Source organism: Ambystoma mexicanum, chromosome 7q, assembly GCF_040938575.1.
Source record: "Ambystoma mexicanum isolate Mex_15411 chromosome 7q, UKY_AmexF1_1, whole genome shotgun sequence".
Classification (NCBI taxonomy): Eukaryota; Metazoa; Chordata; class Amphibia; order Caudata; family Ambystomatidae; genus Ambystoma; species Ambystoma mexicanum.
Window position 1 is genome coordinate 1,027,898,347 of NC_090941.1, and position 13,622 is coordinate 1,027,911,968.

The 13,622-nt window shown below is 43.6% G+C and overlaps 1 protein-coding gene across 2 annotated transcripts in view; it reads right to left on the minus strand.

Moving 5' to 3' along the window:
- The window catches only part of RNF121 (ring finger protein 121), a 421,292-nt gene that overhangs the window by 332,380 nt on the left and 75,290 nt on the right, over nt 1-13,622 (minus strand). The window contains exon 1 of one of the 2 annotated variants that reach the window (XM_069640317.1): nt 8,098-8,277. The exons of the other annotated variant lie outside the window; for it this stretch is intronic. Within the exon in view, the coding sequence (XP_069496418.1) occupies nt 8,098-8,154 (57 nt within the window). The 5' untranslated portion in view covers nt 8,155-8,277. Of the gene's footprint in view, nt 1-8,097; nt 8,278-13,622 lie in introns of those variants that run through there. 2 annotated transcript variants of the gene reach the window in all.

Genomic DNA, 13,622 nt, shown 5'->3' on the forward strand with positions numbered 1-13,622 from the left:
GCTGATTTGTTATTTACTTTGGGATCCCACCTGCGAAAGTGGGGGTTGTTGCAGTGTAGTTCTTCATCTTTATGCTCATTCCAGTTTATTTTGAATATCTTATCACTATAACTTATTCTAAGCATGTGAAAGACAAAGGAGCCTTTTTCGACGAATGCTACTGCCTAGCCTAGCTAGGTCTGTTCCACAATTAGTGTCAGTGGCACAATCAATTAAGAGATGTGGCTGTTGCCATCCCGGGATGGCAGGGATCTGTCTTAAAGGTTGGTATAACAGGATTCAACTATTAAAGCATTACAAAGAATTTCTCTCTGCAGTCATCCTGGGATTGTGTCAGTGCTCACCCTCCCTTTCACCAAACCTGGAACGTGTTTTTAAATAAAAATAAATCCCTAATCTGGGACAGTCCCAGCAAAATCAGGGGCAAGAATCATTAGGCTGAGAAATTAGGATTTGATACGCTCCATTCTAATTTGTAAGGAATTACAAAAGTCTCTAATCAGAAGTATTTGGAAAGTGTCAAAAGATCATGTCACACTTAAATATGATCAATTCACATGCTCCACGAACAGTATACAGATCAAAACACGTTTTGCCATGGAAACGGCAATAAATCTGCAGTATAAATAAATGAGCGAGTCGAACAAATTTAATTGTTGGAATTGGCTTCAGGGGGGTAGCTATACTTCTGCCCTCTATATGGTAGGGGAAAGGCACAGTACACCCCAGCCAGGACTCTCAATTTGGTAGCAATGGATGAGCAGCCAAGCTTAAGCTTTCAGGAGGTGATACAATCATGTTAAGTATTGCGAGTCCCCACTCCTCCACAAAGGAATGTCCACACACTAGGTTAGGTGATCACAGAGCTTCTTTATATGAAATAAGATTCAGGAATATATATACACATTTAAATAACAACACATACTTGGAAATACCTATCCAAAGAATGCAAGTATATACATTGTGCGGTACCAAACAATACTCAAATTCAGTAATAGATGTACTAACTACAGAGTTTTAAATAGGCATGTGAAATCTTAAGTGAGGTATCAGCATAGAATAAGGAAGAAAGGAAGGTTGGTTGAGAACAGTGAAAGAATTCTTTCTTTAGAATAGACACACAATTGTGTGTGAAGATCCCCCACCTGAGCAACCAGTACTGGAAAAGTGAGGGAGTAACTTATCTGGTCTTTCACAGCCCAGACCAATAACCTTCTGCTTTCTTTAAAAAGGTTCTACCACCCCAAAGTATCCGAGAGGCCACAGGATCCAAGACGAATCTGGGACCCCTGGACAATTTGCGAGGCTAGACAGACCCTCCAGGGTAACGCGGCATGAAAAGGCACATTTTGCAGCACAAAATGTATTTATTGCAGCACATTTCTTATTGACTGGAGGGTGTAAGGTTGGCACCTTGCAGGAAAGAGGCAGTGTCCAAGGCTACAAAGAGCCAGAGCCAGGGTGTCATTTTTACCTTTTGTATCAATTTAAAAAGAGTCCAAGATATCTCTGTCTTGGCAGAACACGGTTTGGCTAAGTTTTTGGTTTAATGTACATGCCTATTTAATATTGACAGTATTATCATCAGTTGTAATGCTGAAAATATTCAATTACTACGTTCTCCAAACCACACACATCTCTCACCAACACACCTCACACGTCTCACCAATTCCCCATCACAACTTGCGTTCCCGAACCTCTCTCTGTCAACACATACTCATGTGCTCCGTCACTCTGCCAAGTCACAATTTGCACTCCCCAGTCCCTCCCACACTCCACATCATACTTCCAACTCACACCTTACGCTCCCCAATTCCTTCCACAGTATACAGTGCTACATTATTTCATCCCATTCTATCGCACTCTTCCATCATGCTTTCTCCCAATCTTCAGCTCACTGCCTCTTTCCAGCCAACCGCTCCCCCTCTGCTTTTTTGGCAAACTCCTCCACCTGATCCCATGCTCACCTCTAGTTTCTGTACATCTGCTCCCTCTCTGATGTCTGGTCCACCGCCCCATTACTTCCTCTGTTCTATTGCCCACCACTCCCCCCCCCCCCCTGATCCACTTCTCTGCCTCTGCTTTCTTGCCTACCACTGCACATCTCAGACATCACGCCACCTGCCCCACAACTCTCATGTCCTTCATATTGTGAACATTTTAAAAAATGTGTTGAAGATTTGGGCTTAGATCCTCAAAAAACAGGGAAGAAAAAAAAAAGCAAAAAAATAAATTAGAGAATATGCTATTTAGATAACCCATTTCGTTTAAATGTAATAAACTTATGATTTTTCACATTTCATAGAAAATGTTTATACAATTCATAAAGAAAATTCACTATACACATTCATACGAAATCACAATACATAAAATATACAATCGGTAATAAATTCATTACAAAACTTCATCATACATGTACTTAAGTACCCTAAAATTATGAAGGGTACGAAGACAAAAGCAAAGAGGAGAGTAAAAAAATGGTTAAGAAAGGAGAAAGGACGAAGAGAAGAGAGAGAACTTAAAAACAAAGAAAGAAGGAGGCGAAAGGAAGGAAGGAAAAGAAAAGGCAAACATAAGCTCCACTTTCTGAACCCAACAAACTCAATTCTTTCCTCTTCACAGCAAATGAAATTAATTCACTTGCCCCCTCTCTCAAAAAGGTTTGCGGGTTGACAATTGGTTCTATTTTAGCCAAGAACCAGAAAACTCCTTCACTGCCAAAAATCTATTCCAAAAGTCTTCTGATAATAACCGATCCACAGTATGGACAAAGCGTAGAAAGTGGTCCACCCTTGTGGATCTAGTAACTACTCATTTACATTCTGTTGCTGACCCATTTGACACAAATTGCAAAGACCATCCACCACGTTGGCTTTTTGCCAATTCGCTGTAAATCACGAGAATTGTATAGATTCAGGCGGAACCTCAGAAAATCCGCCCACCATTTTTTGCATGTGGAAATTTCATCAGATAGGGCAAAACATAGCCATGGACTATATTGTTTACAGGGAAGTTTTTATAAAAGGTCATCCCGAAGAATGAAATTCTTGCTAGGATCCAATCATTCAATCCCATGATTTTTTTTTTAAATTTTGTTTTTTTTTTTTTACACACTCCGATTATCTATTGGGTCCTCTTATGACAGTTGTCACTAATAGTATCCTGCCCCTGTAAAATCCGATTAGGAATAGTAATGCACATTTCTGCTGTCACAAAAGAAAACAAATGTGACTGGGTCAGGGAGAGACCCTATCATGCAGTGGCACCCATCGTGTGCCTACTCGAAGGAGGAGAATATGGTTCCTGACAATTTCTGCACATTTTAAAGCTCATCTTGTTTGTAAACTTGGGATGTGCTTTTAAATGTGCAGATACAGACCCTTATTTGAGCAAAGAGGTGGAAAAGCCAATCTGAATGGGCGCATTTTATATGTGTCCATTCAGATGCCATAGTTGATTGGGCTGCTCTTTTTTGGGTGCGTTCCATTTCTTGCGTCAACAAAAAAAGTTTTGAGAATCTTTCCGCGTGTCTTTTTTTAAATGGTCGTTTTTGCAAAAACGTTTTGCAAGAAAAAAACGCCCGTTTCGCAGCATTTTGGGGGAATTGCAAAATCGCTTTAAGCTGGAGGTTCAGGCTAGAAGATGCTCTTCCTCGTCACAGTATCTTTGGTGCCCTGGCAAACGAAGTGGCAGCGTTTCTCGGTTTCACTCGACGATTCCCTCAGAGGATGGACCCCCTTGGAGGAAGGAGCCACTGAGATGCCGAGTCCACAAGCAAAATGCAACCAAAGTCTATCCGAAGTGCAGCAGTTTTACTCTTCGCGGTGCTCTCCTTTGGGCGATTATTTCTCTGACGGTAGAGGTACTGTGAAGATTAAACTTGCTGTGGGCTCCTTAAAAGGTTTGGCAGATGACAGGAAGACACTTTTGGTGTCGGGTTTTGGAATATTGCGGTTTGGTTCTTTGGTGCTGCAGCACAGACCTCTGGGGAAAGAAAATGCATACCCAGACAGAAAAGGTTATAATTTACAATAGGGATCCCGCCACCCAAGCACTGTGCACATGTCTCCAAGTATAAAAACCACTAGAAAATTTGATTACGTGACATGTGCAGTTATTAAAGTGGCTTGTATATAACATCAAAGTGTATACAAATAAAACCCTAAAAACATACAACAGAACCAGGGTTAATAAGAAATAAAACCCAAAAGTACCAAATTACATGAATAAGCATGCAACAGTCATGCTTGCCCAGAAAGGTCTTACAATACCAAAGCTAATATGTAATAATAATACATTTAATAAATAAATAAATGTAGCTCCTATAAACATTAAAGGTAGATTGAGAAAATTGCTAATTAATGCAGTCAACAAAAACCCAACATGTTTCATACAACTGATAACAATGGTAAAGATGGTAGAACTTCTTCAAAGGACCAACTTAGCGACAGTTCTCATGTAAATGTGTTCTTCCTTTGAACAGACACTCTTAAAAATAGAATCTTAGTGTCGTATGATGTCGACTCACCACCAGTTTCACATTAGTTTAATGTCGGTGTGCCAAGCGTCTTACCAATTGACAAACACTGACAATAGAACTTTGACTCTCGTATTATTTCGAGTAGTCCTAAAGATTGTAACTCTCAGGTGGAGCAACAGTCAAGAGTTACCTCAAATCTGTATTATACCACGAAGCGTTCTGCTAAAAAAGCATCAGTGAAACATGGCTTCGACCCCAGCCCGGTAAATCAACTGGCGCTGTGTATGTAAAGTTGCATAAGATACAAAGCCAAACAGTGCACCAGTTGGAAATCAGACGTCATGCAGTTTCATGCAAGGTTGATCATGGAACATAGCATCTTTTATTAGCTGACGTATTCAACAGTCCGCTCCGTTGGAAATTCACTACACGCCCCGGAACTGCATGGACCGTGGACCTTCACCAAGTGGTCCCTCCCCACTGATGGACCTTCCTCTGCACTCAGCAACTCTTGACTTTCTCCAGTGGGAAAAAGTGGTCAGTGGTGATGGCAAGGACGTCCCTTGAAATGTTCTTAGTCAGTTTGGAACTTTTGCAGCTGCGGGTGTCCAGAAGCAATATGCCAGGGTGCCCCCTGTTCTAGGCGGTAGACAGCAACGGCTTCAAGCGGTCACAAAACGCACCTCCAGAGCCTGCGTGACACCAATGGACTTCTTCGATCCAAGGTGTCCAGGCACTTCTCTTCTGGACTGACAAAGACCCCTTCTCCGGACGGCAGGCACACATGACTGGCTTCCAGGGTACTTCTGATGAAGCATAGCAGTTTTGCGCGATGGTCCCTCATAGCTCGGGGGGAGGTCTCCTTTACAGGTGTCCTCTGGATCAGTCCTTGGAAGAACACAGCAGCTTTTGGATTACATGAAGAAAATGAAGCAGCAGACTACTCCTCCAGCTAGGCTTCCAGGAACAGCTTCTTCTCGCTTCAGCTTCTGAACAAACTGGAGAGAGGTCCCCAGTTATACACATTTGTTCCCATTCACTCAGGCTAAGCCAGGCTCAACCAATCACACAAAGGCATTCATGGAGGCAGGCAGCCAATCAGGCTCACATGCATTCAGGCCATTAACTCCACCCAGACACCCATAACAAAGAATGTGGATTGAGGCAAGTACCCAGCCTTTCAGCACACTACACTGCATTCATGTCAGTTTCAGTCAGGGCTGTCTCATTCATTGTGTCACACACACAGAACCCAGACACCCACAACACAGAATTGGAGTTCACTTCCGACTTCATTCATACATCGCACCCCTAGCGTGTACCCACAACACAACCCCTGGGAAGGCTTCAGTCCGTCTTGACAAGAGGCAGAGCCATATATGGTATTTCCACCCAACAGCCAGTCAGAGGAATGGACAGAGTCAGGGCTTCCCAGGACTTGGGAAACAAGGTAAAAGGCAATAGAAACCAAGAGGCCGCCTTGCCTTCTATCAGGAATCCATTGATTCATGTGGCAGGGCCTGGGCTTACCCAAAACGGAGGACACTCAGAGCCACTGAAAGTCAGCATATAGCTGCCACCAGCCCATACCCACCTCTGGGAAAAACCACATAAGGGGTACAAGAGTGTACCCCCACCCATGGGTGCCACAAGGGTATCCCATGGGTGTGGGTCGCCAAAAGGAAAACAAGAGCTGCACTTACACAGGTCCAGGGTGGACCTATGCGGCAGAAAACAGAAAACACACAGAGGAGTGGTAGGACAAGGACTAGGAGGATCTGTCGCTCCATAAGGCATTTCCAGCATCACAAAAACAGAGTAAAATTGCTAAGAAACGAATTTACTGGTGAATAATTTGATTAGATCAGATATTCTTTCATATAGGACTCAGTATCAGAATCATCTTTCCCAGACATATTTCAAGCCTAACTGATGTGTGCAATACAACTGCGCACAAAAGCAAGACAACCTTGGAGATCTGAACCCATTCGGGTCAGTATCCCTAAGCTTTTCTACAAATCACATAAAAGACATCGACAGAAATCTGCCTGTTTAGTGCAACCCTAAAATTCCAAGGGGAATTCTCAGGAGCCCCAAACCAAAGCCCAATTCCTCAACCATTCAATATACTAGCACCTTCAAAGTGAAAACAAGGCAGGCTAATGTCTGCTGGCACCATCCCAACCACAGGAACATTGGGGAAAAGCTCCGACCTAATCGCACAGCCTGCTGTATCTTTAGCTCCATCACATACTGGATATGTTGAACAATTATCATTCATTGCTACGACTCAAAATGTAGTTTGGAGCTTGAATATTGTTCACATATTAGAAGCAATGCTTCACAAACTTGGACTACGTCTTTTTAACATATTACGTCCATATTGGTCTCAAAATACAAAGATAGCAATATTAAAAACTATTCTTGTCCACATACTAAATGAGTATTCTAAATGCATATTCATGTTGAAGGAGTTATTTTAACAACCTATTCAACTCAGATTTTAAAGATGGCTTTGTATTAGTACATTAGTCATCTCATCATTAGATATGGACACAAAAGATGAACACAGCTACAGTTGGTGGTGAAAACCAAAATACCAAATACTAAACCTTTTTTTATTTTATTTTTTTGGAGGAATAATCTTACCTCCGAGTAATGCAACTCCAAAATCTCCACGCACATACTACCACTGTGGGCATATGGTTCATTTACCATGCTGATGCGAGCTACCCTAATCCAGACCATGCAGCAGGACAGAGTGAATTCCACTTCAGTATACACCAATATGCACAATTTTATATTATTTGTGTTGGAAGGGTGTACCGGGGCCATACCTTGCTACATATACATCTACATTGTATTACCTGTAGCATAAAGGATCTAGAGGCAATGCAGGCTTTTCTCAAAACTTCACTCTGTATACATTTGCTCACAAGTGTCCGTATTTCATATTCAAAACATTATACGGTTGAGATGGGAAAAGTGCCCTGGCCTCGGTCTGGTTAGCAGTCGTGTTCAAGACCAGAGGTGCTAAGGGTTGCTAAGGCTTCTGAATTCAAGTAGGTGGTTTCGGGAAAGCACGTCCATCGAGAGTACAGGTGTGGAATTACGTGGACCAACAGAGCTCTGCACACCAAGGTGGGGGGCAGTGAAACTAAACTGACTTTGAAGGGTTTTACAATGAGGCAGAGTAGTCGGAGGAGGTGATGGCCGGGAGGCTCTGCGTTGTCGGGCTCCAATGAGCAAGGCTAATTTTAGTAATGGGTTCTGATGGCGTTGGAGCAAAACCAATGAGACAGGGTGCTACATGAAGCAATACCATACATACGTTTATCAAGAAGAACTTTTAAATACGGTATTAACATGTCCCCAACATGAATCCGGGATTACAACTACCGGAAAGCAAGGCTAGGGCTGGACCATAACCATCTCTCCTTTGACAGACTTTAACATGACCCATCAGCCTAAGGGTAGACCAGTTAAATAGAAGCGCCGGTGCTTGTGTTCTTAGGAGCAGCTGCCTTTAGACCAGAGCAGCGAGGCCGTGAAATGCCGCGATCTAGATATGTCAGCTCCTGCATTTACCAGCGTTTGCCAAGCCTCTCGCCGCTTACCTCGGGTGGCTCTGGTTCCCCGGCTCCCAGTACTTCCACTTCCAGTACTGCCGCCATCTTGCCAACACACTCCTACCTGCAGCAAAGCCAGCTGCTTCCGGGAGCGAAGCCAATCACAACCGGCTTCCGTCCTCCAGGAGGCCAATTAGAAGCACCTTCCCCGCATAGAGGGTGACAGTTCCCTGGACAGCAGGGCGTTAACATAGAAAAAGGACATCCACTACTAAGGGTGCAATAATAAAAGAAAGACTTCGCTTGGGTAGTTTATCAGTCAAAGTTAAAAATCTTGGCGTAATTTACTAGTCAGTAGACTAAAAAGAATGACTAGATCGATTGAAAGCTACCTTTTATTCTTGCCTCCTCGTGAGCATCTAGGCGTTTGATGTGTTCGTCTCATGGAACTGCTGCAACATGTTTTTCAGCAATACATTTAGCCTATATTTTGGATCTGCAGCCTCCACAGTTTCATTGAACGAACAATATGGATTGATATAATCAATGAACATATAGCATACATGCGAACATTTTGCAGCACCCGGGAGAGAGATTATGCTAAAGAAAGCCGGAGAATTGAATTTTCCCATTGGATTCCATTGGGGTATTATTTTAGACAGGATAGTTAAAGTCAGCAACATTTTTTATGCAAATAAATTCGCGAGGGGGGGGGGTGTTGATTGGCATGTCTGATATAAGCTAACGTCAATCTGTTGGCGAGATGCTTGAATATGCATTTATTTCATTAAGCATTTTTGGGCTTGCAGTCCTAAATGCATACATGCTAACCCCCACACCCTACCCCGAGCTATGCAGGAGACTCCATATTTTTTAATTAAAAATAGGGCTATTTTTTTTACTTCTCTCACCTAAAATAATTCTAACCCCAATGCAAAACTATGGCAAAATTAATTTCTCTCGCTTTCTGTGATGAAATCTCCCTCCCAGGTGCTCCAGAATGTTGCCATGCATGCAAATGTATAATAGTGAAATCTTGGAATACAAGTAGGACACAAAGAAATGCTTTCCAAAAGCCAACAGTTTTGCCTTTTGTGCAGACTGGAACAGAGCCTGATGAGTAATAGAAAAAAAAGCTGATGCTGGATGTGATGCACTAATGTGATACGTATTTTGTCACACTCTACCCCCGGTCTTACCCGTTTGTCCTTTGCCGCCTTCTTCTTTGTAGGTTTCTCTGCTCTCCGGCATGTCCGGGACTTGAACAGGTAAGGCCGGTGGTCCTCCGTATCCAGCGTGGAATGTGAATAGACTCAGGGGAAGAGTTAAGGATTCCAGGAAGTTAAGAGCAGTCAACATCTAGGAGTAAGTGCGGAACCAGGAAGGGAGACAGTACTTGCAAGTATTGCAATGGAGTTCCGAGTATGGAAGGGGGGGCCCATGAAGGAATGAGCGGACGGCCTCGGAGAAGGCAACATGCCGCTTCAATAATCCAGGAATGAAAGAGTGAATATGGATGGTATCGGAACAGCAACACGAGGAAAGGAAGGTTGGCACAGTAGCTGCGAACTCGAAATGTTGAGATGCAGAGCGCTGCGGGGGCGTGCCCTTTTTCTAGGAATCCATGGCTCCGGCGTAAACGCTAGAGCGCAGCAAGACTGATGCGCCGTCCATGTTGAGAGGAGTACTGCCCCAGCGCTACTGTGCATCATGGACCAGGAAGTCCAGAAGGGGCGCAAATGGCAAGTCATGACAGCATGCCCCCTCCTAAAACCCGATCCACCAGGCTTGCCTGGATGAGTTAGATGGAATTTCCACACTAAGCGAGGGGCATTCATGGTGGAGATAGGTTCCCATGTTCATTCGCTGGGAGGTTATCCTTTCCATTCCACTAAGTACTGTCGCCGACCTCTTCTATATCTAGAGTCGCAAATCCTGGAAACCTCAAATTCAGTCTGATCGTTGACTAGCACTGAGTTGGATTGGTGAGCTGATCTAGTGGATGCAAGATAACGTTTGAGCAGGGAAGTTTGATGAATCCTCTTCCAGGAGTCTGGTAACAAGTCGATACGCCACTTGATTGATGACCTCTTTGATAGGAAATGGCCCATAGAATTTGGGGGCCAATTTATTAGGATGTAGATGTCGAGGCAGGAGTTTAGAAGACAACCAGACCTTGTCACCAATCCCGTAGACAGGAGCAGGTCTCCGTTTAGCATCAGCATGTCTTTTGACATCCATTCTGGCCCTTTTTAAATGTTTCCATAGCATCCCTGTGTGTTGTGACCAGTCTTTCAATCCAGGAATCGACCAATGGAACCGGGGTGAAATGAGGTAGGATTGTTAGCAGAACAGATGGATAGAAACCTTGACTACAGAAGAAGGGGCTTGTCTTAATAGCAGAATGATCAGAATTGTTATAGGCAAATTCATCTACTGGAATTAAGATCGACCAATCGTCCTGGACCTTGGCTGAAACACAGCGCAAATATTGTTCCAAGGTCTGATTTACTCGCTCTGTTATACCATTAGTCTGGGGGTGGTATCCAGAAGACAAGGCACGTTGGATGCCCAGCATGTGGCATAGGTGTTTCCAGAATAGTGAGATGTATTGAGGACCATGGTCTGAAATGATCTTGGAAGGGAGGCCATGTAGTCTGAAGATGTGCTTCAGAAATATACCTGCCATTTCCTGGGCAGAAGGCAACTTGTACAATGGGGTAAAGTGAGCCATGTGGGTGAATAGGTCGGTTGTAACCATTATGGTGGTAAACCCTTTGGAAGGGGGCAGTTCTACGATTAAATTGGTGGCAATTACTTCCCAAGAACGATCTGGCAACGTGGGTTGATGGAGAAGGCCAGCAGGTTTCCTATTATCTGACTTATTCTGACTGCAGACTGGGCAGGCTTGGACATACGCCTTTACTCCATCAATATTGCCTCTGAATATGGCGAAGGGTAGCAGTAACTCCTCGATGCCCGGAATGGAAGGTGTCATGACAGAGGTTTATGATCTTGGTTCTCAACGTGTTCGTGGGTACTGCCAGCCTGTTATCTTTGAAGAGATAACCATCCTTCGTGACTAAGGATCATTGTTTTTCCTGATGTAATCCTTCCAAAGATCAGAAGATGGTGTTTCAGCTTGGACCTTTTCCAATAAGGAGTTAGCTTGGGCCACGAACACTGTCAGGGAACTTTTTCGGAAAGGCGCATGCCTCCACTGGCTCGTAATCAGGGCACCTGGATAAAGCATCAGCAATTACGTTGTTAGTTCCTGGGACATGATGTATGCGAAACTGATACTGTGCAAAAACATAAGCCCAACGAGCTTGCCTACTGTTTCTGCATTCCAGGGATTGTATAATCTGTAGATTTCTATGATCGGTTCGCACTTGAACAGGAAATTTGGCACCCAGGAGTAAATGGCGCCACTTAGTAAAGGCTTGGCGGATGGCGAGCAATTCTTTCTCCAGCACTGCATAGTGGGTCTCACTAGGAGTTAAAGTTTGAGATAGATAGGCGATGGGATGTTCCGCTTTGTCCTCGGATTCTTGTTTTAGGACAGCTCCTATTGCATGATCTGAGGCATCCGATTCTACCAGGAAGGTTTTGTTGATATCCAGTTGAGCCAGGATGGGACCTTGAATAAATCTCTGTTTTAACTCCTGGAAGGCCGCTTCTTGAGCTTCGGACCAAATGAAGGGAATGTCTTTCTTCAACAATGCGACTATTGGCTCTACAACGTCAGAGAAGGTGGGAATGAATTTCCGGTAAAAGTTGGCAAGTCCCAGGAAGGATTGAATCTGTTTCTGTTGTAGGGGCTTGTTAGTCTGTAAAACCAAATCCTAACCATCGTCTTCCCCCCCCCGGGGGCAACCATGCTCCGGTCTTAGACGATCTTAGACAATCTCCTAGGGGGTTATGGATCACTATACCCCCCTCCTGCATTCGTATCTCAGGCCCTATGTGCACTGTGTTACTCCTAGATTACTTCTAACATACCAAAATACTCCTATCTTACTACTGTGGACACAAATAACATGACACACAAGGAAAACACATGAATCAATTCTATTATAACAATGGAATACATTTATTATGCACAGCAAAGCATAATGCAGGCAATGCTAAAACTCTAGCCAATATCGAATTTGCACCTTTTATGCTTCTGGTGCAAATCTACCATGCAATAACTATAAGCCTTACAGGTTTCTAATGCAAGCCTGTGATACACGCCTGTGATTCTAGTGCAGTCTAAATGCAAGTGTCAGCATCCATCTCCTTCATGCAGGATCAAATCCACACCAATCCTTCACACTCTCACCCTAAACAATCCCGGTCTGATTTCCCCTTCTATCAATCCCAGAGCTCTTTGTGTGAGTGTCTGTTCTAATCAATCAGTTTACTCTAGGCCATAGACCATACTTCCCATTTGGCATCCGTCTCTGTCTCTCTCTCTCACATCGATCTCATCAAGGGCTCATCAGGTTCTGCTGCGCCAAGACACTTCTCTCCCATTGCATCTCAAACTCCATCTTGCACCATCTCCAACCAACAACCAGACAACTAACTCCAGCTAGTCCCCTCTCCCCATTGGTTATACTCTTCCAATGACGCACTCATCCCCCATGGTTACTCACATTCTCTAAGCTAACAATGTCTCTGTCTGTCAGCGTTTAGCAAATGCCTGCCAGTCTGTGTTATGTTCTTTCGTGTTCTGGTCACTACGTGTGCTGTGTCCATCTGACATAGGACATCATATCTCTGCCTTGGCCTTCTGTGTGCGGTTCATCTCAGAAAGAAAATCCAGAGGAAACAATTTGCAAAGGCGTATTAAGGGTTTTATTGTACCTAATACATTTACTCTGAGTTTAATCACAAATTAATCTGCACTCAAGCAGTTATTGATTTAACATAGCAGGAATATTTAAAAACATCATTTGATAAAAATCATCCTATTAAATCATTCATACATTCATCCGCATCCATACGACATCCATCAGACTACTCATACAACACTTCAATAAGTACAAGATAAAAACATATAACATATATAACAATTAATCCACAATTTAATTATTGTACAAAAAGTTTTTGTGCAAAACTACGCATAGTACAAGGCCACAGTAGGTTTTATAAGTGGTCAGCAATTGGGATAGGCCAAAGAGAATCTTCACAGGTGGCCTTATCCTAGGTTTCTCTACTGGTTTCGACGTATTAACATTGGTTTTGTTACGTCTTCATCAGGAGATTGCAAGTAGTTGTCTTAGCAACCGCAACAGGAGTCAATCCGTTGTATTTTATGTGTATAGAACTGGAGACACTGTCGTACAAACTGGCAATGTTCCGGTTAAGGATCCTGCGTGGCTGATGGCTGAATTTTAGGCTCCAAACCGAGAAAGTCCGGGTGCTGGAGTGGTGCAGGTTGGAGAACTCACGCGCCACAACAGACGTCTTTTTTCAATATCCGTGTATCAGGAGAGGTCTAAGCATCTGGGGTGGCAACCGTTGGGGTGGGTAGCCGCTGCCAGAACGGGAACGGAAGTCCGCATGCCCAGCTGGACACTCGGGTA